This window comes from Ixodes scapularis, unplaced genomic scaffold (assembly GCF_016920785.2).
Source record: "Ixodes scapularis isolate PalLabHiFi unplaced genomic scaffold, ASM1692078v2 PGA_scaffold0__279_contigs__length_252992795, whole genome shotgun sequence".
Lineage (NCBI taxonomy): Eukaryota > Metazoa > Arthropoda > Arachnida > Ixodida > Ixodidae > Ixodes > Ixodes scapularis.
In genome coordinates this window covers 178,046,449-178,066,755 of record NW_024609835.1, presented here as the reverse complement: position 1 = coordinate 178,066,755, position 20,307 = coordinate 178,046,449, and the positions used below count along the sequence as shown (strand labels likewise).

General features: G+C 47.1%; 1 protein-coding gene across 1 annotated transcript in view; it reads left to right on the top strand.

Annotated features, from left to right (window-relative positions):
- Positions 1-20,307, top strand: part of LOC8035724 (microtubule-associated protein tau) — a 100,299-nt gene that overhangs the window by 71,284 nt on the left and 8,708 nt on the right. The window contains exons 6-7 of the mRNA XM_029980623.4: positions 15,270-15,449; positions 19,223-19,417. Coding sequence (XP_029836483.2) covers positions 15,270-15,449; positions 19,223-19,417 — 375 coding nt within the window. The remainder of the gene's footprint in view (positions 1-15,269; positions 15,450-19,222; positions 19,418-20,307) is intronic.

Genomic DNA, 20,307 nt, shown 5'->3' with positions numbered 1-20,307 from the left:
CAATTAACAAGCATAGGATATTAAAACGATGGAGCAGAATGATCGGCACAGTACCATTCTTCTTCCTTTGTTTGCCGTCGCACAAACCCTTGTACGTCGTGCACGAAAAATGTACCCCAGCGTCCTCTTCATATTGGTACGCAACCGAATAAATTTAAAGAAAATCACACATTCAAAATGCACGCACTGTATTTGGTCGCGAAGGGATAACGTGAATTGAGGTTAGCAAATCGAAACCGAAGCGGTGGCCAAAAGATACTCAAGATATTTTGCGCGGCACTGCACCGCTAGGTTCGCTTCGATGTTGCGAGAGATCTATTATATGGTGTTAATGTTCATCATAGTCACGCACTGGGGCTGGCAAAGCACGGGGCAAATGCTGGGCTCAAGACATTGTTAGGTTTCGGCTATTCCCGTCACCGCAGGGAGTGGGCATGAGCCATTACTAGACTGGTCGCCGAGGAGTTGATTGTCACGAGATCAAGTTGAGTGCTCACACAAAGCTCGTAGTTCATGAGCCGTATTCGGCAATCGTCATCAAGGGGTAATCCTTGTGACCACGCCAACACTGATATCTCGTTAACGACGTCACAAAGCTTTGCGAAGAATAGACTGGAAGCAAAAAGGTCCTTTTCCAGTAAGCTTCTGCGCATAGATACACTCTCACTAGGCCTATATTCCCGCTGTCGCCATTTTCGGAGGGCACCGTCCCGCACGACCAACATTGTCAGCATCTATCTTCGCTCGTAATTAGTGTATGTTGACGCATCGTCTTTTGAAATCGATAGTATGGAGTTTAAAAAGCACTGGAAACCTATACAACGGCACGATGCCAATGTGTTCTAACGGTCAGAGTCAGATTGGGCTGCCCTTCATTTGACGACGCAACAGACTGCGCTCGTTACTCAAAAAAGGTCCATTACCGCCCACTTTTATCTCCAAGGTCCTGTAAAGCACGTAAAATACTGAACGAAAACAGTGCGTTATACTCAACAGTAAATAGTCTACATATGCAGATGTCACTTCCGTGGCCCCACAGTGATCTGTTCTAGGTCTGCTTCTATTTCTTATTTTCATAAATGACATCACCGAGGCCATGGCATCAAATATTTGTCTTTATGCCGACGACTGCGTAGTGTAGCATTCTCTTCGGAATACTACAGATAATAGTGCTTTTCAACAATATATAGACTGCATTTAAAACTCGTGAAAGATGGCATATTGCCGCGCGCAAGGCTGAGAAAGCAACGCTCGGTCGCGGTCCTCCAGAAAGCTCCCGTTTATTCATGTACCGCCCGTAACTTCTATCATTTATCCTGCTTTTGTTTTCTAGAAAGTGCGTGTTCATTCTCGCCCCGATCACGCGACGCTCGAACCGCTTTCGCCGAATCTTCGAGATAGCGACGCACTCTAGATAAGAGGCCGCCCGCGACCTTGTCGAGTCAGTCTCGCCCCAGCGCTCGATTCTGCTGACACGCCGACTTCGACGCCCGCGACGCTCTGCTTTCTTCTGTTTCCTTCTTTATTTTTGGCACAAGTTCGCCACATTAAACGTTTATTTATTTCTGTTCATTTCTTGTTTATTGGTCACCACCCGTGACATTCTGGTGGAGGTGCGGGGTAACGCATGCCCCTGCCGCGTACCCCTCCGAGGTCCCGCAGTACAAGTCCGGACCCAGAATCCCGAGGACCCGACGAAGACCAGATCGAGACCCGGTCAAGTCGCCGCATCCGAGGTCTACCCCCGGAACACGAACTTCTGCCGCCCAGGACCAAGCAGCCAACAAAGCCGACGATGGCCAACCAGTCGCCGACGCCCGCCGCTCCTGCCATCGTCTACCTGCCCGCCGCTCCCCGTATGCCGACACCCTTCCACGGCGAGATCCACGAGGATGTCGAAGACTGGATCAAGCACTACGAGCGTGTGGCGCGCCACAACAGATGGACTGCGGAGCAGTGCCTCCAGAACCTCTACTTTTCGCTGGAGGGTACTGCGAGGCATTGGTTCGAGAATCACGAGGCTTCGCTTACGTCGTGGGACATCTGTGTGGCCGAGTTGCAGCGGACGTTCGCCACCCTACACCGACGGGAGAAGGCAGAAGATCTCCTCCGAATTCGAACGCAGGGCCCCGACGAAAGCGTCACAAGCTTCGTAGAAGATGTCCTCCGCCTGAGCGCCCGTGCCGACCCACGAGCCACAGACGACAAGAAGCTGCGGGTCCTCATGCGCGGGGTGAGAGACGACATCTTTGGAGGCCTCGTGCGCAACCCGCCGGGCACCGTCGAAGCCTTCGTCACCGAGGCGACAAACATCGAGCGCGCCCTCCAATCGCGCGCTTCCCACTACCAGCGACATCCAAGTCCAAGTGTCGCTGCAACCGCGCTGCTTGGCGGCGAGAACGCACCTGGTACGGACATCCGCGAAATAATCCGGGAGGTCGTCCGGGAGGAACTCCGCCAGTTGCTGCCAGCCGCAAGTCGTCCAGCGACACTCTCCATTGCCGAGGCTGTGCGCGAAGAAGTGCATCGGGCGCTCCAACCAGAGGTTCCCGTCACCACGGTGGCACCGGAGGAACCGATGTTGAGCTACGCCGCAATGGCCCGACGACCGCCGCAAGCCCCCCGCCAAGCCACGTCGCCACCCCGAAGAGACGCCCCAACGCCGCATTACCCCCGACGACAGGAAGATCAAGCGCACGTTCACCCAGACCGACCTGCGCCGAGGAAGACAGACGTCTGGAGGACGGCCGACCGACGCCCGCTGTGTTACCACTGCGGGGAAGCTGACCATGTGTACCGCCGATGCCCATACCGACGACTCGGGCTGCGCGGATTCCACCCAAGCGACCCGCGTCCCAGGTATGGTGAACGCCCTCGGGAGATCGACGAGTACTTGCGACGACCCCAGTCCCCCGAGCCTGCGTCCCGCCGAGAGTTCCGATCGCCTTCACCACGACGTCCAGCTTCGCCGATGCACCGACCCCGACGTGAAAGCCTGTCGCCCTTTGCTCCACGCCGGGGAAACTAGGCGCGGCAACCCCTGGAGGTGGAGTTGCCGAAGACGACCGACGCCAAGATCCTCCACGAACGTCGGAGGGCCCCCACTCGAACGCTACCGGAGACCGAAACGACGCTCCTGAAACGGTGTCCAACAACCTAAACGTCATCATCGACGGCCACGACGCATCGGCACTCGTGGACACCGGAGCAGACTACTCAGTTTTGAGTGGGAGGCTCTCCCGCCGCCTTCGAAAAGTCACGACGCCGTGGGGTGGACCTCAAATACGAACCGCCGGTGGGCACCTCATCACACCAATCGGGCGATGCACCGCTCGCGTCGAGATCCACGGTGAGACGTGCCCTGTAAAGTTCGTCGTTCTGCAAGACTGTTCGAGGGACGTTATCCTCGGAATGGACTTCCTCTGCGAGTATGGCGCCGTCATCGACCTCGGAGCAAACCGGTTGACGCTGCGAAAGCCTGTTTCACCACCGGAGGAACCCAAAGTGACGTCATCTGCGGTCCGAGTCATCGCCAGCCACGTTAACTTACCGCCGCGGTCGAGTGTTTTCGTACCCGTCGGGATCACCGAAGACTTCTGCGGCGAAGTTCTGCTCGAAGGAAGCCTCCAGTTGCTTCTGGGAAGAGGAATAGGCGTCGCAAGAGGAGTTGCTGAACTCCAGGATGGCCGCACTGTGGTCCTCGTCACGAACTTCCGAAACGAAGCGCAACACCTCACAAAAGGTGCAGCCGTGGGCCAGGTCGAGGAACTCCAAAACTCCGCCGCTGTCGACGCCATTACTGACGAATTCTCGCCACCTCAGCAAGACAGTGCGTCGCCAGCGCAGCTCGACATTGACCCTAAACTCCCGGGCCCGAAACGACGACAGTTGATTAACCTTCTCGTCGAATACCGCGACTCCTTTGCCACGTCGTCGAAGGTGCGCCAAACCACCGTTGCGAAGCACCGCATCGTTACCGAGGACGACGCGCGCCCTGTGCATCGATCGCCATACAGAGTCTCCGTTAAGGAAAGGCAGGCGATCCAGGAGCAAGTTCAAGAAATGCTGAACGACGACATAATTCAACCTTCAAGCAGTCCTTGGGCCTCTCCAGTCGTACTGGTTAAGAAGAAAGACGGGACGCTTAGGTTCTGTGTAGACTACCGGCAGCTGAACACGGTGACGAAGAAAGACGTCTACCCACTCCCCCGCATCGACGACACTCTAGACCGGCTGCGCCACTCTCGATATTTCTCATCGATGGACCTGAAGAGCGGCTACTGGCAGATCGAAGTCGACGAAAGGGACCGAGAAAAGACAGCCTTCGTCACGCCGGATGGACTGTACGAGTTCAAAGTGATGCCCTTCGGACTGTGCACGGCGCCAGCAACTTTCCAACGTGTCATGGACACCGTACTGGCAGGACTGAAGTGGCAGAGCTGTCTCGTCTACCTCGACGACGTCGTCGTGTTTTCCAGCGACTTCGACGAGCACTTGCGACGACTTCGAGCAGTTCTCCAAGCCATACGGACCGCCGGACTCACCCTGAAGCCGTCAAAGTGTCGGTTCGCTTATGACGAACTGAAGTTCCTCGGCCACGTGGTTAGTAACGAAGGTGTCCGCCCAGACCCCGAGAAGACTCGTGCCGTCGCAGCATTTCCAGCGCCAAGAGACAAGAAGGCCGTCCGAAGGTTCCTTGGGCTATGTGCCTACTATCGGCGCTTCGTTCGAGATTTCGCAAGAATTTCCGCACCGCTCACACACCTCACGAAGGACGCCGAGAAGTTCGAATGGGCCGATGAACAGCAGCAGGCATTTGACGAGCTGAAGCGACGACTGCAGACTCCTCCTGTTCTTGGACATTTCGACCAGGATGCGGAAACCGAGATTCACACGGACGCCAGTAACGCAGGGCTTGGCGCGGTTTTGGTTCAAGTACAAGAAGGCACCGAGCGAGTCATCGCCTACGCAAGTCGGACATTGACCAAGGCGGAGAGAAATTACTCCACGACTGAAAAAGAATGCCTTGCGGTCGTCTGGGCAATCACCAAGTTTCGTCCGTACTTATACGGGAGCCCGTTCCGGGTAGTCACGGACCACCACTCGCTCTGCTGGCTTGCGAACCTCAAGGACCCGTCAGGACGCCTCGCGCGGTGGAGTCTCCGACTACAAGAGTTCAACATGACCGTCGTCTACAAGTCAGGCCGCAAGCACAGCGACGCCGACTGCCTGTCCAGAGCTCCCGTCGCAACACCTTCCGGCAGCAGCGACGACGATGACGACGAGTGTTTTCTGGGCGCAGTGAACATCGACGACATGGCCCGGCGTCAACGAGACGATCCTGAGCTGCGCGCACTAATAGAGCACCTGGAAGGGCGCGGGAGTACCGTGCCACGTGTTTTTTCACGAGGGCTGCCGACCTTCACCATTAGACAAGGTGTACTCTACAAAGAGAACTTCGGGAACAACAACTCGCCATGGCTGCTGGTAATCCCGACCGACCTTCGGGAGGAGATCTTTCAAGCCTGCCACGACGACCCGACGTCCGGACACCTTGGTTACAGCCGAACCCTGGCACGTATTCGTGAAAAGTATTACTGGCCCAAGCTCCCCAAAACCGTCCACCTGTACACGCGATCATGTCATGAATGCCAGCGACGAAAGAAACCTCCGACGAGGCCGGCCGGACTCTTGCAGTCAATTCCTCCGCCAACAGCACCCTTCCAGCAGATCGGAATGGATCTACTTGGCCCTTTTCCGCCGTCGACGTCGGGAAATCGCTGGATCATCGTCGCCACAGATTATCTCACGCGGTATGCCGAAACGAAAGCCCTTCCTTCCGGAACTGCTGTGGAAGTTGCCAAGTTTTTCATTGAATCCATCGTCCTCCGGCACGGCGCTCCCGAAGTCCTGATCTCAGACCGTGGATCATCATTCATGGCCCAGCTGACGCAAGAAGTCCTTCGTCTCAGCCACACCAGCCATCGCCGCACCACGGCGTACCACCCGCAGACCAACGGGCTAACGGAGAGACTCAACAAGACCATCGCCGACATGATCTCCATGTACGTCGACGTGGAGCACAAGACATGGGACGAGGTGCTGCCGTACGTCACATTTGCCTACAACACGGCCGTACAAGAGACCACCGGAATGACACCCTTTCAGCTGGTGCATGGGCGCAAGGTAACGACAATGCTGGACGCTATGTTACCCCACGAAGTGGCTGTCGACGCAAGTGACGACGCCCAGGTGGTTGCCCAAAGGGCGGAAGAAGTCCGTCAGCTCGCCAGACTTCGGATTCAGGCTCAACAACGTGTCGACACTGGCCGCTACAACCTTCGTCGTCGGGACGTCCACTTCCAGCCCGGAGACAGGGTGTGGGTGTGGACACCGATTCGCCGCCGCGGTCTCAGCGAGAAGCTCCTGAAACGTTACTTTGGACCCTACAAAGTGCTTCGTCGACTCGGGGATCTGAACTACGAGGTGATGCCCGACGGAACACGAACATCGTCACGCCGCCCACCACGACCTGAGGTCGTCCACGTCGTGCGCCTGAAGCCGTACTACGCTCGATAGGACTGTGGACCTTTTGTGCTCCAAAAAACTCTTTAGTTTATCGTTCTTTTTTTATTTTGATTTGTTTTACACTGCATCGGGGCGATGCACTTTTAAAGGGGGGAGTAATGCCGCGCGCAAGGCTGAGAAAGCAACGCTCGGTCGCGGTCCTCCAGAAAGCTCCCGTTTATTCATGTACCGCCCGTAACTTCTATCATTTATCCTGCTTTTGTTTTCTAGAAAGTGCGTGTTCATTCTCGCCCCGATCACGCGACGCTCGAACCGCTTTCGCCGAATCTTCGAGATAGCGACGCACTCTAGATAAGAGGCCGCCCGCGACCTTGTCGAGTCAGTCTCGCCCCAGCGCTCGATTCTGCTGACACGCCGACTTCGACGCCCGCGACGCTCTGCTTTCTTCTGTTTCCTTCTTTATTTTTGGCACAAGTTCGCCACATTAAACGTTTATTTATTTCTGTTCATTTCTTGTTTATTGGTCACCACCCGTGACAATATGACACTAAGCAATCAAAAATGCCACTAAGTGTGTTTCACAAGAAAACTAACTAAACCGCTGCTTTCTTTATACAGTCCCATTTGGTTTGCACTGACCGCTACCCCTGAGGTATAATATCTTGGAGCAAATTGTTCGCAACATTTATTATTGCAATGCAATCCGATATAAATTATATTACAGCCAAATCATTTGAGTTGATATTTTTCCCAAGAAGTTCAAAAATTGTCCCCCCTCCCCAGTTAAAAATGCATTATATTTCAGAAATATATTGACTATTCTTGAATATGCGTGTATCTTATAAAGTCGCTGACAACAGTATCTTTGTGATGATCTCAAAAGAGTTAAAAACAGAGCGATGATATTTGTTACTGACAGTTGAAAAGTTTCCATAACCACGAGGTAAACTCTGGCTTTTCTTCATAACCCCCGATGTGCCTGAAAATTTGTTCAACACGCCAAGAAACATTGTTGAAATAGTAACCCAAACATTGGACCAAAATAATAAAAAAAATTGCGAAGTTATTGAATTTACGATTTGGTCCTCACCGTGTTTTTCAAAGTGAAAGTCTTTAGGGGCAACAATGATAAAGTAACGTGAGCGGAGGGCAGGGGTTCACTTTTTGGATTGAAGACGTTGTTGCCAGCTGATTACATGGTGTCAAATGAATGCTTTGGAAGCTCCCTCCCAGCACCCGCTCCGTAGCACGAATCAAAATGCTCGGCATAGTTCATTTTTAGACTGCCCGCTCGACCCGCAAGCCTTTCTTCCCATGACGTCACGGCACTGGACAGCGCGGGCAAATTTGAATGTTGGTTTTGTCATCATTTTCATTTGCCGATTTTTCAATAATTTCGTTATACTAAATAGTATACCGGAAAGAGTAAATACCGGTGATTTTGAAAATATAGTTTGTCGGGGTAGCTAAGCAAATAGCCGGAGTACCCCTTCAAAGACACTAGGATGGTAACTTTTGAAAAATAGCATGTTTGGTTCAAGTCTGAAGCATTCCATAATATTTACGATAACAAAACTGGCGTAAAGAGTGAATTATTCATTCAGTCTTGATTTCATATTTCGCTGTATATACCACCATGGAAAGGTATGGGAATATTCTTCCAGGACTAACATTTTTAAATACTCCTTTTTTCCCTTTCACTCCTAGTCAATGGAAGTGCTGACTTGGAATCACATTTCATGATTAAATCGAACGCTTTGTTTTTTTTTTCTACAATTATTGAAGACCAGTTGAGGTCTTCATAAGTCTTGTTTATTTAAATATTGAACTAAACATGCTCGTTATATTCAATATGTTAGTTTACAGCACTGTACAACAATCCTTTTTTTATTGTTCCAAAAACGTGTTCATCTCATGCTTAATCTTTATTTTATGCTTGTATATTGCTTTTGATTTTGTAGCCCCCTCTTTTTTTTTTATAAATACCTTGGGACGGTGAAGGATACCTCGAATGGACAAATAAATATTAAAGCAAGATGGTGGATCCTTAAGGAACGCTTTAGCTTGACGTTTGGGGAACGCCTCACACGTCACCTTTTGGGAGACACATACCCCTTACCCCTTCAGTTTTCTGTATTGTTTTCTCTTTTGCTTCTTCGACTTTGTTCTGTCTTTTTTTTGGCTTTGTTGCGAGGTCAATGTTAGCGTTCCCCAAAGGGGGACGTGTGAGGAGTTTCCCAGGGGTCATGCTAATGCATTTCCTAAAAATCCACCAATAGATCTCTCCCTAATTTTTCGGCCGCCTACTTGGACCAGCGCTAGTACTTTGTTCATTCTCCATTTTGTAGCACAAACTAAGGCATACGCGCTTCGCACCATTGCAGGTTCAGACCCGCCCCAGCTTCCGCACACGCACTGGCTACCGCCCCGAGATGTCGCCTTCCTCTTGCCTTTGTCCTTCACCACTCTCCTCCTGTCTATGCAGCGCTCTTCACTTTTTACTCCTTTGTCCACAGACGGACGCAGTTAGCTTTTCCCTTTCATGTGGATACTAATGTTAACGGACTAATAGCTAAATTTAAGGAGCGATCGTTTAAATCTGCTTAGAAGACATTAACCCAGGGGTGCACAGCATACGGCCCGCGGCCCGACTCAGCGCAGAAAGTTGCTTACAATGGCATTCCATCCACCGAGCGCCCGCTCCACTTCACAGTCATCAGTGAAACTCTCTGACTTACTTTCCTCAATCTTCGGTGAAGGAACTATGACCTCTCAGTTAAAATTTTTCCTCTCCACTAATCCCGCTGACAACAATAAAACAGCGTGTGCAGCCGTCCTTGTCCATGGTGCGGTCCTGTCATAACATGTCTGTAGACGGAACGCGAAAACCTCTCGCTCTCTTTCAACAGTTCCACGTTCCTCTTTCACCGCGGAGGCTATCAATATTCTCCCTTTTTGTTGGGACAGTTAGAGGAAGAAAATTGGCTTAGAAGGGCGGGAGTCATACGTTTGTGTTTTTAGACATAGGCTAGGTGGTTCAAGCTACCGCCCTTTACAAAGGGTATAACATTTAACATCCATCCATCCATTCATCCACATGAACAATGCCAGTTCAATCCAAAATGGAACATATCAAATGGGTTCCTGCGTTCGTCGAAAGACGCTTGTTGCTTGTGATATATGAGTGCCCTTTCAGAAAAGAGGAAAATCGACCAGGAGGGCCGAAAGTTCAATTGCGGGTGGACATACAGGTACTTTTTTATAAAGAATGCATCATAGTGCCTCTGGCTTGTGTGTCGCGAGTCTCTCGCCGTGCCTAAAGAGTACAACGTCCGTCGCCACCATGAGACCAAAGACGCCCGCGACTTCAGCGCACTTTCAAACTTCAAAAGCTGAGCAACAAATCTTCGCAAAAAAAAAAAATCCTGAAGCAGCTACGGGTGCTTTTTTGGATATTTCAACCGATAGCTCGTTTAGGTCGTCCAATTACTGATGGTGACTTCATAAAAGAGTGCCTTCTGGTTGCTTCTAAAGAAATGTGCCCTGTGAAGAAGTCGGTTTGACAAACTCCGAGCTTATAAAGAATGACTGTACAGCGACGTGCGCACGATATAGCTTTTAATTATTTAAGGAACCATGAACCAACTGGCCCAACTTTCCACTTTGGTGCGACGATATAGCAGACGACTTATCGAAACAGCTCGAGAAGAGTTGCGGACACGTTGTGTACTACTCTCTTGCTTTAGATGAGAGCACATAAATGATAGATACTGCTCAAACTACTTTATAGATGATGGTGAAAACTGCTAAAAAAAACACAGGCGAGGAAGGAGAACAAACACGACAGAAAATGCTGTACTCGCAACTGAAGAGTTGTAATGAAGGAAACAAAGACAGAAAAAAAAGATGCACAGATCTTGAAAGACTGCACACAAGCAAAGAACCACAGTCGCCAGCTGTGGAGCGTATCAGTAATATACATTTCTACCCATTCACCACGTGACTAAATTTTTCACGCAGGAAGAATATTTCTTTTGCTGACAGCGCCAATGAAGGTTCACTAACACATGAATGCCCATGACACGAAATGTGGTAGGCCTCTATAATCCTTCTCGTCACCCTATCCCTATGTGTGCCCAGAATGGTGACCTTGTCAGGGTCAAACCGACATTTGCCATCTCCTCAATGAATTGGCAAAAGCCCCCAACCGTGGCTCCGATCGCATGCGAATGTTCTGGTAATCACGTGACAAAAGGCTTTCTGTGCTCTTTGGTACACTTTGCACTCGAACGACCATCTGGCCACGCACCAACCCTTGAACAGATCTGGGCTATTTTTTGGGGCGCAGAAAACACTACCGGTATTCCATATTTACCACCTACTTGTGTCAAGTCATTGGACACTGTGGAGGTAAGTGGCCAGAATTATATATGCGCTTCTTTTTCTTTTTCGCCTTCGTCCTCTTTACCCCCCCCCCCCCCCCCCCCAGCTTTTGTTAAGAAGTGTGCTCCTTACTTCCGCCAAGAGTGCCAAGGGGAACTCCAACTCCTTCAGTCTACCAATATATTTTCCAAAAACTTCGGTCATTTTGTGGGCACATGATTATTTGAGGGCCTACCCAAGGCATGACAGCGGTATGGCCTTCTTGACGACCATTCAGTGGGAAGATTTAAAATCCAGAATCGCCTTTTTAGAACGCGGGCAAAACGACCAACATATAGTTTTGTCAGCCAGGTACATAGTCATATCCAGGAACTTCAGAGCCCCTTCATTTGGCTCTCCACACGTGAACCTCAGGCCCCTACCACACCTTTCAAAGGCGTCTAAAGCGAAACACCTCGTGTCGTCTTCGTCTTCCCCCTCAAACAAAACGAAGAAATCGTCATACCAAAACACCCTTTTTACAGCCGATGCACCCTGGGCAGTCTCCAGAGCCCTATACATTCCGGATATTTAAATGCTGCTCGAAATTGGAGCCACACAGGACCCGATACACACTCCTTGCTTTTGTAGGAACAAAGAATTGTTCCAGCCTATAACCATAGACTTCAGATAAAATTGCAACATCTCTTGGAGTCTTCAATGGCCACTCTACTGGAATTTCTGAACCGCAGCTTCCCGTTCGTTGCAATGCAACATCTAATAGAAGCAGAAGCAGGTGGTCATGAAGCAGCCAATAAAATAAATCTTCAACGTCAACGCTGAAGGCCGACCACCTCCCTGTTGTCTTTTAAAAAATCGCACACCACCTCGAAGTTGGCCACACTGAACGGGTCCCCCTCGTCCAACGGAGCCAACTGTTTTTGAATTAACGCCGCCATCTGAAGTTGCGACGCGCCCCTTTCAGTGACGATAACCCTAAGCGGGCACAAGTCTTTAAGCGTCTTGGAGCTAAAAATATATATCGGGATGTAGCCCTTCATATTTCTTGATAAGCCTCCACAACTGGCTCAAGGCTAGGTTCTCACAGATCTCCGTAGCTTTGGCCTTAGCCTTTATCAACATCATAATTAACCTCCCTAAACTTTTTGAAAATAGCTGCATTCGATTTTTCACACACACACACACACAAAAAACATCTGGCATCACAACAAAAGAATTCTTTATCTGATTCCAAAACACGCAACTTATTGGTCACAAAATAAGTGACCAAAGGTGTCAATCCCACATGTCCTCCTCGTGGCGTGTCCACGCACTCTGAAATGTACCGGGGCCTAGCCTGTTCCGTAGCTCTGTAGGCGACCTTCCTTGCCATTGTCACCAGCTCTGAAGGGTTCAGTATTGGCTCAAGGCTGAATTGTCGCTCGAATGCAATGTGTACCAAAGCGCACAAAAAACCTTTTATCACCTGTGTTTTGTGTGTGGTGTAAAATATCCCTTTGTCAAGTAACAGGTACTACGTGGGACAAACAGGAAGGTGTTTGAATGATAGATTACGAGAACATTCGTATTCACTCGGAGCCACGGTTGAAAGCTTTTGCCGATTCACTGCAGATATTACAAATTTCGGAGTGACTTGGGCAGGATCACCATTGTAGGAACACACCGAGATAGGTGACGAGAAAGATTTTAGGTGCCTTTTACATTTCGTGTTATGGGCATTCATGTATTAGTAGACCTTCTTTGGGGCTGTCAGCAAAATAGATATCCTTCCTGCAGGAAAACAAAGTGAATCAGGTAGTGAACTGCTACAAATGCACATTACTGATACGCTTCACGGTTGGCGAGTGTGGTCCTTTGTTGTGTGCAATCGTTAAGATACTGTGTATGTTTTTTTCTGCCTTTGCTTCGTTCATTAAGATTGTTCAGTTGCGGGTGCAGCATTGTCTTGTCGTGTTTGTTCTTCTCCGCAGTCCGTGTTTTCTAAGCTGTTTCCCCCATCATGTATAACGTCAACCAACTGGCCCAGTTCACTACCTTTTTGCAGCTCAACTGCTGGTTTTCATCCATGGTGTCAATGAAAACTTTGAGGAAACTCAAAGACTGGCAGTGCTTTGCTCAATGCACGGACGGACTACTGGAGAAGAGATAAGCAAGGAGGTCAAATACGTCGGCGAGACGCTCAAGCTACCGCGGGAAAAACTCGCAGGTGTCTGGGGCACCGAGTCATGATTGGAAAATGAAATGGAGCCGTTGCTTTACTTCATGCGTATAGGGTCGTGGAACTGAAGAAATATCACTGCGTACTGCAGCAGGAGGAGTTTGTGCTAAAGTGATTAAGTTCGAACATGTGATGAGAGTCGTGACGTTGGTCAACAACTTTATGCGTGCTCGGGGATTGAAGCATAGAACGTTTCAAGAGTAACTGAAAGAAATGGAAAACAAGCACATCGGCATCCCGTACCACAATGAAGTTTGCTGGCTGAGCCGTGGAAATGTTCGGAGCCATTTGATCGCTTTCAAGGACGACATCATCGCTTTCTAGGGCGAAGGGAAACGAATACTACAGCTGGAAGGTGATTTGGTATTCATCACAGATATTAATTTGGTATTCCTCACAGATATTTCAAGCCACCTAAATGCGCTCAACACAGCTCTCAAAGGAAAGGACAACATCCTTTCGGACGTGGTGAACACAATCTTCGGGTCCCACAGAAAGTTGCGCTTTTTCACATCGCAGCTTCAAACTGGAAATTTACCACACTTTATAACCTGTCAAAAACGTTTTTCCAACGGTGAAAACCAAACGTTGGTGACTGCGACGTACGCAACACACGTTGAGAACCTTCTCCTCGAGTTCCAGCTACAATTCAAGGCTCCTGAGGCAGAGAAAGCGAACAGCGACCTGTTCCGCGATCCTTTTTCCGGGTCCCTGAAGGACTCCGATCCGACGACGCAACTGGAGCTCATTGACCTCCAGTGTTCACCAGCGCTGAAGACTATGCGTCGGGAATCTCACCTGCTTGGGTTCTACAAAAACCTGGACAAGAACAAATACAGAAACCTGGTGTACCACGCCTTGAAATGGACGTCAAGCTTTTTGGGAGCACGTACGTTTGTGAGCAAACTCTCTCACTGATGACTCTGAACAAGAACCGCATTCAATCTGGCATGACGGACATGACATTGCGAGATGTGCTAAAGACTGAAACGAATGCAATGACACCTGATATCGGAAGCCTGACCGCAGCCAAAATGTGCAACACATTGTACTCTGTGCGGCCCGCAGTTTTTAGTAAACGTAATTTTGGTCCGCTTAATTTTTTAATGGTGCACCCCTGCTGATTAAGCGGTCGTTTCGGGTAGTGAACAAGAGCGTATTGTTTATTAATTGCCGCTATATTTAGCGGCGAGATTGACGTCCAGTGACCTGACATCGCGCGATGTGTTCACGTGACGTGACGTTGCGATATAGCGTAAGCTGACGCCCCATGACGTAAGGTCAGGTGAAGTCAATTTTAGAGCGCAGCTCTTAGGCGTCTATTTCCGGCTTAAGCGGCGTCGCCGTCGGCGTAACCTCGCGCGTTGCATTATGGAAATAATGCAAGCGGGCTTAACCGCGCGTAGCTTTATGGGAAAATTTCTCCGCTAACTTTAGCGGGGAAATTTTGCAGCTAAATTTAGCGGACAAAGTTCCCCGCTAAACCTAGCGAAGAAAGGTTCCCGCTAAACCTAGCGGAAAAAATTCCCCGATAAATTTTGGCTGAGAAATTTTCCCGTGGCTGTCGAATATCTTTATTCTGATAAATGCTAATTGCACGTAATATGTTTATTCTCTTCTTTACACACAGTTGTGCTGATGAGTGCATATTAAATATTTGATTTAATCTATATGTATGAGCGAAACTCATAAAACTTCCTGCACAGCCTTAAGCGTGCTTCTTAGTAATTACGAATGTCTTGCATACCTTCATAGCGTTTATGTTTTGTGGAATACTTTTTTTTTTTTTTTGAGGTCGCGAGTGCCTGTCGCACTGCAGTTCTTGTGCTTTTTTGTGGTATGGCCGTGCAAGTTGACACTTCTCAACTTGGAATATTTTATTTCTGCTCCTTGGTTTACATGCTTTTTACCGGAACATTGATGTTTTGTGAGTTGTCTTATTTTGAACTAAACATGTTTGCTTATAAAGTGCATTAATGTCACATTGCAATGTTGGTTAATTACTGACTCAGTAAAAATGCATTCGTTACGAAAAAAATATGGAAAAGAGTGTGCATGTGTTCAGTAGCTCCGAAACGAATAAATCGCTAGTCGAGTTCGTATTACTTAAGCAGAGCTGGCGTTCTGATTATTCTTTCAGGTACAAAGCAAGAAGCTGGAGTGGCGTGCAACACCAAAGGTCGGATCTTTAGACAACGCGGCGCACAGGCCTGGGGGAGGGGACAAGAAGATTCTCTCCCAGAAGGTTGACTTCAAGGCACAGTCCAAAGTAGGATCATTGGACAACGTGGATCATAAGCCGACGGGCGGCGCAGTCAAAGTAAGCAAACCTTTGTGAAGATATTGCGCAATTCAAGCCGGATAACTGGTCGTGTTAGGAAGACTGCCTCAGGCAGGTTTCTTTTCTATCCGCCTTGACATTGATATACACCAAAATGTTGGAAACTACGGCACTACCACAAACACGAAGTTAACTTGCGGTCTGTGTAAATGCAATTAGGGCGCGGGGGCTGAGTGTGTCGTAGCGAGTGTTTACTTTTCAATGATTCAGTTTTACAAAGAGACCTGTGTGTATAAAATTACTTTTACGTGTTTTTATACTGAGAATCTCAAGAAAAATTGACCTTTTAGAAGACTTTCAGGAGACACGCTGATGTTTCCGACTAGATGTTATATCTTGTGATAATGTGTTTACTTTACCCTTCCCTTAACTTATGCTGATAAACAAACACATTCATAGAGTATAGTCTGATTCAACATGAGTATTGCAGGATATGCTCCGCCCCTAAATTTCAAGGGAGAAATACTCTCTACATCATTATTCCGAAGCACCATTGTTCTGACGTCACGAAAAGGCACCCTGTTTTCAATACTAGCGCCCAGAAAGCTCTGACTAATAATAATACTAATAAATATAATAATCATAATTATTATTATTATTATTATATTATTATTATTATAATAAAATAAAATAAATAAAATTATTATATAAAATGTTAACTAATTTCAACATTGCATAATTTAGTATACTTCTCATTGTAATCACTATTTTTTTTGCATATCATTTTACGGAAATGTGATTGCTCCCGCTCAAGTAGAGTTATATACTCTACGACATTTCTTCCGGTCTACTTCAGCCCATTTTTGCCTGTGCGTGTGTGTGTGTATGTGTCTGTGTGGGCGTCTCCCGGCCTGTCTTCAAACTGCAATCACTCCCGAGGCAACGACCTGGCACTGCTTCACTGTGGTTTAGCGGTGCAACAAGAATGATATTTGTTTTTGTATATGTGTGTGCAGATACGTGTGTGGAAGCAATAATGTATTGCAAGCAAATGATAATCTAAACATTTTAATAGACAACTTAGCATACTGGGTCTGGGCCCATAAGCCCATGCAGGCTTTGTCCAGTCCGGCTAATTGAACTTCTTTAAACTTCTCCCCATCGCCAATAAAATTATTATTATTATTATTATTATCATTATTATTATTATTTCCTCTGAAGTAGTTTGTAATAGAGGTCAGCTTGACGTTTTTTATTTCGACCTGAGTAAGGCATTCGACGTAGTCAACCACAACATCCTCTTATGCAAGCTTTCTTCGTACGGAGTATGTGGTTCGGTATACAACTTGTTAAAAAGCTATTTGTTTGATAGGCAAGCCTACGTCCGCATCAACAATGCTACCTCATCCTTGTACAAGGCAAGCTCTGGAGTGCCTCAGGGGTCTGTCTTGGGCCCCCTCCTTTTAATATTTTTGTAAATGATGTCTCTCAAGTTATATTAAATTCTTCATTTCTGCAGTACGCTGATGAAATAAAACTTTACAAAAAAATATCGACCTTAGAGGATTGCATCGCGCTTCAGAATGACGCATATTCCTTCGGTCGTTGGTGTTTAGACAATGACCTCCGTTTGAATCATTCTAAAACAAAAATAATGACATATTCTCGGAAGACCCATGATATATTATTTGCATATAGTTATCATGGCAAACTGCTGTCACGTGTAAGTGAACTGAGGGACCTTGGAGTTGTCTTTGATTCAACCCTTAGGTTTGACACTCACGTTATCAAAGTTGTTCAATCGGCCTTGCGCATGTTAGGTGCCGTGTCTCGCATAACGAAGGAGTTCAAAAGACCGTCCGCTTTCTTTACGCTGTATTGTTCCTTATTCAGATCCCAGCTAGAGTACGCCTCGGTTGTTTGGAACGGCATTTCTGAAACTAACAGTTTATCTGTCGAGCGAGTTCAAAACAAATTTATTTCTCTTTAAATATCGTTACCTTGAGAAAGGTGATCCTTGTCTGAACGGTGTGTGTAACTCACAACTTGTCAACTTGTTGAGCCTGCAGCAGCGTCGGGTGAAGGCAGATTTGTTGTTTTTGTTTAAGACCCTGCACGGCTCGATTAACTCTCCCAGCCTTCTGTCCGAGGTGAGCCTCAGAGTTCCACGTGTGCCTACACGGCTCCAATCATTTTTTTATATAGCTCGACATTTTAGCTACTTAAACCCGATCCAAAGATCGGCGGAGTGTAATCGCTACTCTGACACAATTGATATTTTTAACTCATGCGGGAGCAAGTTCGGAAATGCTGTTCAAATTTTCCTCTTGCAGGAAAAGGGCTGATCAGTTGAAGTGTTGATGTAGTATTTGCTTTTTGCTCTCACACCTGGTGATGTCTTTGTTTTGTGCTTTTGATTTCCCATGTTGATCTGAGTGTCTTTCATACTTGTTAATATTTTTATTCTCAGACTGGAGAACTACGTTCTCCTCCTGCACTCGTGTGTATGCGTGTTTGTATGTGTGTGTTTTTGCTAATTTTTTTAGTGTGCCAGCACTAAGACCGATTGGTTGTTCCTGGACACTTTAATAAACATTGATTGATTGATTGATTATTATTATTATGATGAGGCCTCAGGGAAAAAAACTGCAATGCACAGCTTGACAAGCCCTAGGGTACCTGCAATGTTTAGTAGCAAGCGGAGCAAGAATTCAAATTATAACAGAACATACACACTTGATCAAACGAAAGTTAAAAATAAGGATAATACCTCTAGAGAAACGCAAAAGCATAAAAGAAAATCGCGTACTTTAAAAAAAAATCATTTACAAAATATATAAGTTTATGGGGGCACTAAAGTCATTTTTGAAAAGGGTCGTTTTTGATCTTATATTGCTTAAAAAGTGCATTTACGAAGTCCTATATCACAAAACCGCCCAGTCATCTCAGGGCAAAAGAAAAACATACGGACTCTTTTTTTCTCGCGGACTACACTGTGCGGACCAATGAAAGCCCTACAATACGCGCAGATTCCGAATGATTTTATTATAACTTGTTTCGAAGGGACTTATAGCACCTATCAAACTCCATGTTTGATAGTACCTATCAAACATTCAGATAAGACTACCCTTTTTCTCCGCGGGCGAAGTCATCGCTTGAAACTCACCGACAAGCGCCCTTTGTCGACCACTTCACTCGGAAGAAAATTCTTCCCAAGAAGGGCGTGTCGCAATCTTTGAACACGCTTTTAACAAGGAAATAAGCTACGCACGGTTGTGATTTTGGGTTTGTTGAGATGCTTAGAGCGTCTAGATTTTGTCCCCACAAAAGTACGATCTCAGAATCGACTTCAGTGCCCCATTAAGGCTATAAAGTTTCTGCCGTCTAGAATCACACTATTTATGCAAAAACCTTTTTTGATAAATGTGGACGTTTAATTAATGCTCCCCGGCACACTGAGTTCTGAGCGAGGATTGTTGATAGAAAACAGAGCTCCTCCTGCTTTCTTTTATTTGCAGCAGAGAATAGTTCACGTTAAGTAGAGATGATGATTCAAAGCCAACATCACAGGTTACAGTCGGATCGTTCGAAAATGGCAAGATTAGCGCAGACCTGATACCGTTGAAATCAAAGTGTTAGCCCTGGTCCAGCTCCCGCATTGGCTGTAACATTTGTCGCTTGGTAAATATTCAGCCATTTAGACCTTTATATCAAGATATATAGAGAGCATCTAACACGGAGCATGATATTTGAAGCAGATCTTCGATAATATAACTTCGTGACTTACTCTGCTTTCTTGTCATCGTGCTCAGGTGGAGACCCAGAAGCTAGACTTCAAGGACAAGGCGACCCCGAGGGTAGGGTCCATGGACAATGTCAAACACAAGGCGGGTGGCGGAGATGTAAAGATCTTGTCGGAGAAGCTCGAGTTCAAGGAAAGAGCGGCTTCGAAGATTGGCTCCTTACCAGCCTCGGACACTGGAAGCACCAGAGGCTCGGAATCGCAAGTACGTCTGCCACCTGAAAGCCTTCTTTGTCGCCTAACTTTCGAATACTAACGTGGCTTTTCGCATGGCATGCAGCCGAGAGTTATTTGGAGTACTGTCGCGTTAATATCAACACCTTCGTTCCCCTAAGAAAGCATCCATAATCTGAGTTGTCCATTATAACAACAAGAAATGTATATATTTACCCACTTAGACCTCGAAAATGTTGTTGATATAGCAGGGTATCCACGCTAAAGGGGTCTGTATTAACAAGGCGTTACGTATCTTTGTCTCAAATCCAAAAGTTAAGGATGGGATTAAGATTATTATCAAAAGGTAGAAAGGTCTTTTTTAAGCGCCTGCCGCCAAACACTTAAGGTTTCTATTTAGTTATATAGGAAGTATTTTTTCTTTTCTTTTTTCAAAACTTGTTACAGAACATTAAATGCCATCCTACTCTTCAACATCCAACGCCGGGGTAGCGCTTCGCGTGAACGAATCACTAGCAGAAAATCATGTGAAATTATGATGCGAAGTATAAAAAATGATATAACTACCGTGTGGACCCGATTCCTAACCCTCCTTAAATATATAGAAAAATTGAGCTTTGCATATCCAATTCTGTCATTTAATATAAAAGTGAGGCTTGGTATTTTTTTTTTCTTTTGGAAGAATAAAAGCAGGAAAAACTTGTAGAAGTTACCCTTGGCAAACAGAAACTTTGCAAAGACTCAGTGGGCTGTTAACTATTTTGAAATCAAATTAAAAATACATGTAAAGGTGCATTGTGTGACGCTCCCCATGCTGACAACGCGAGCTGAGAATTGAATCCTAAGCTTGCTTTTTCGCGAATATCGGAAACACGAACTCAAATGCGCACCTGAAGGAGAGTTCTATGCGAGGTCCGACAT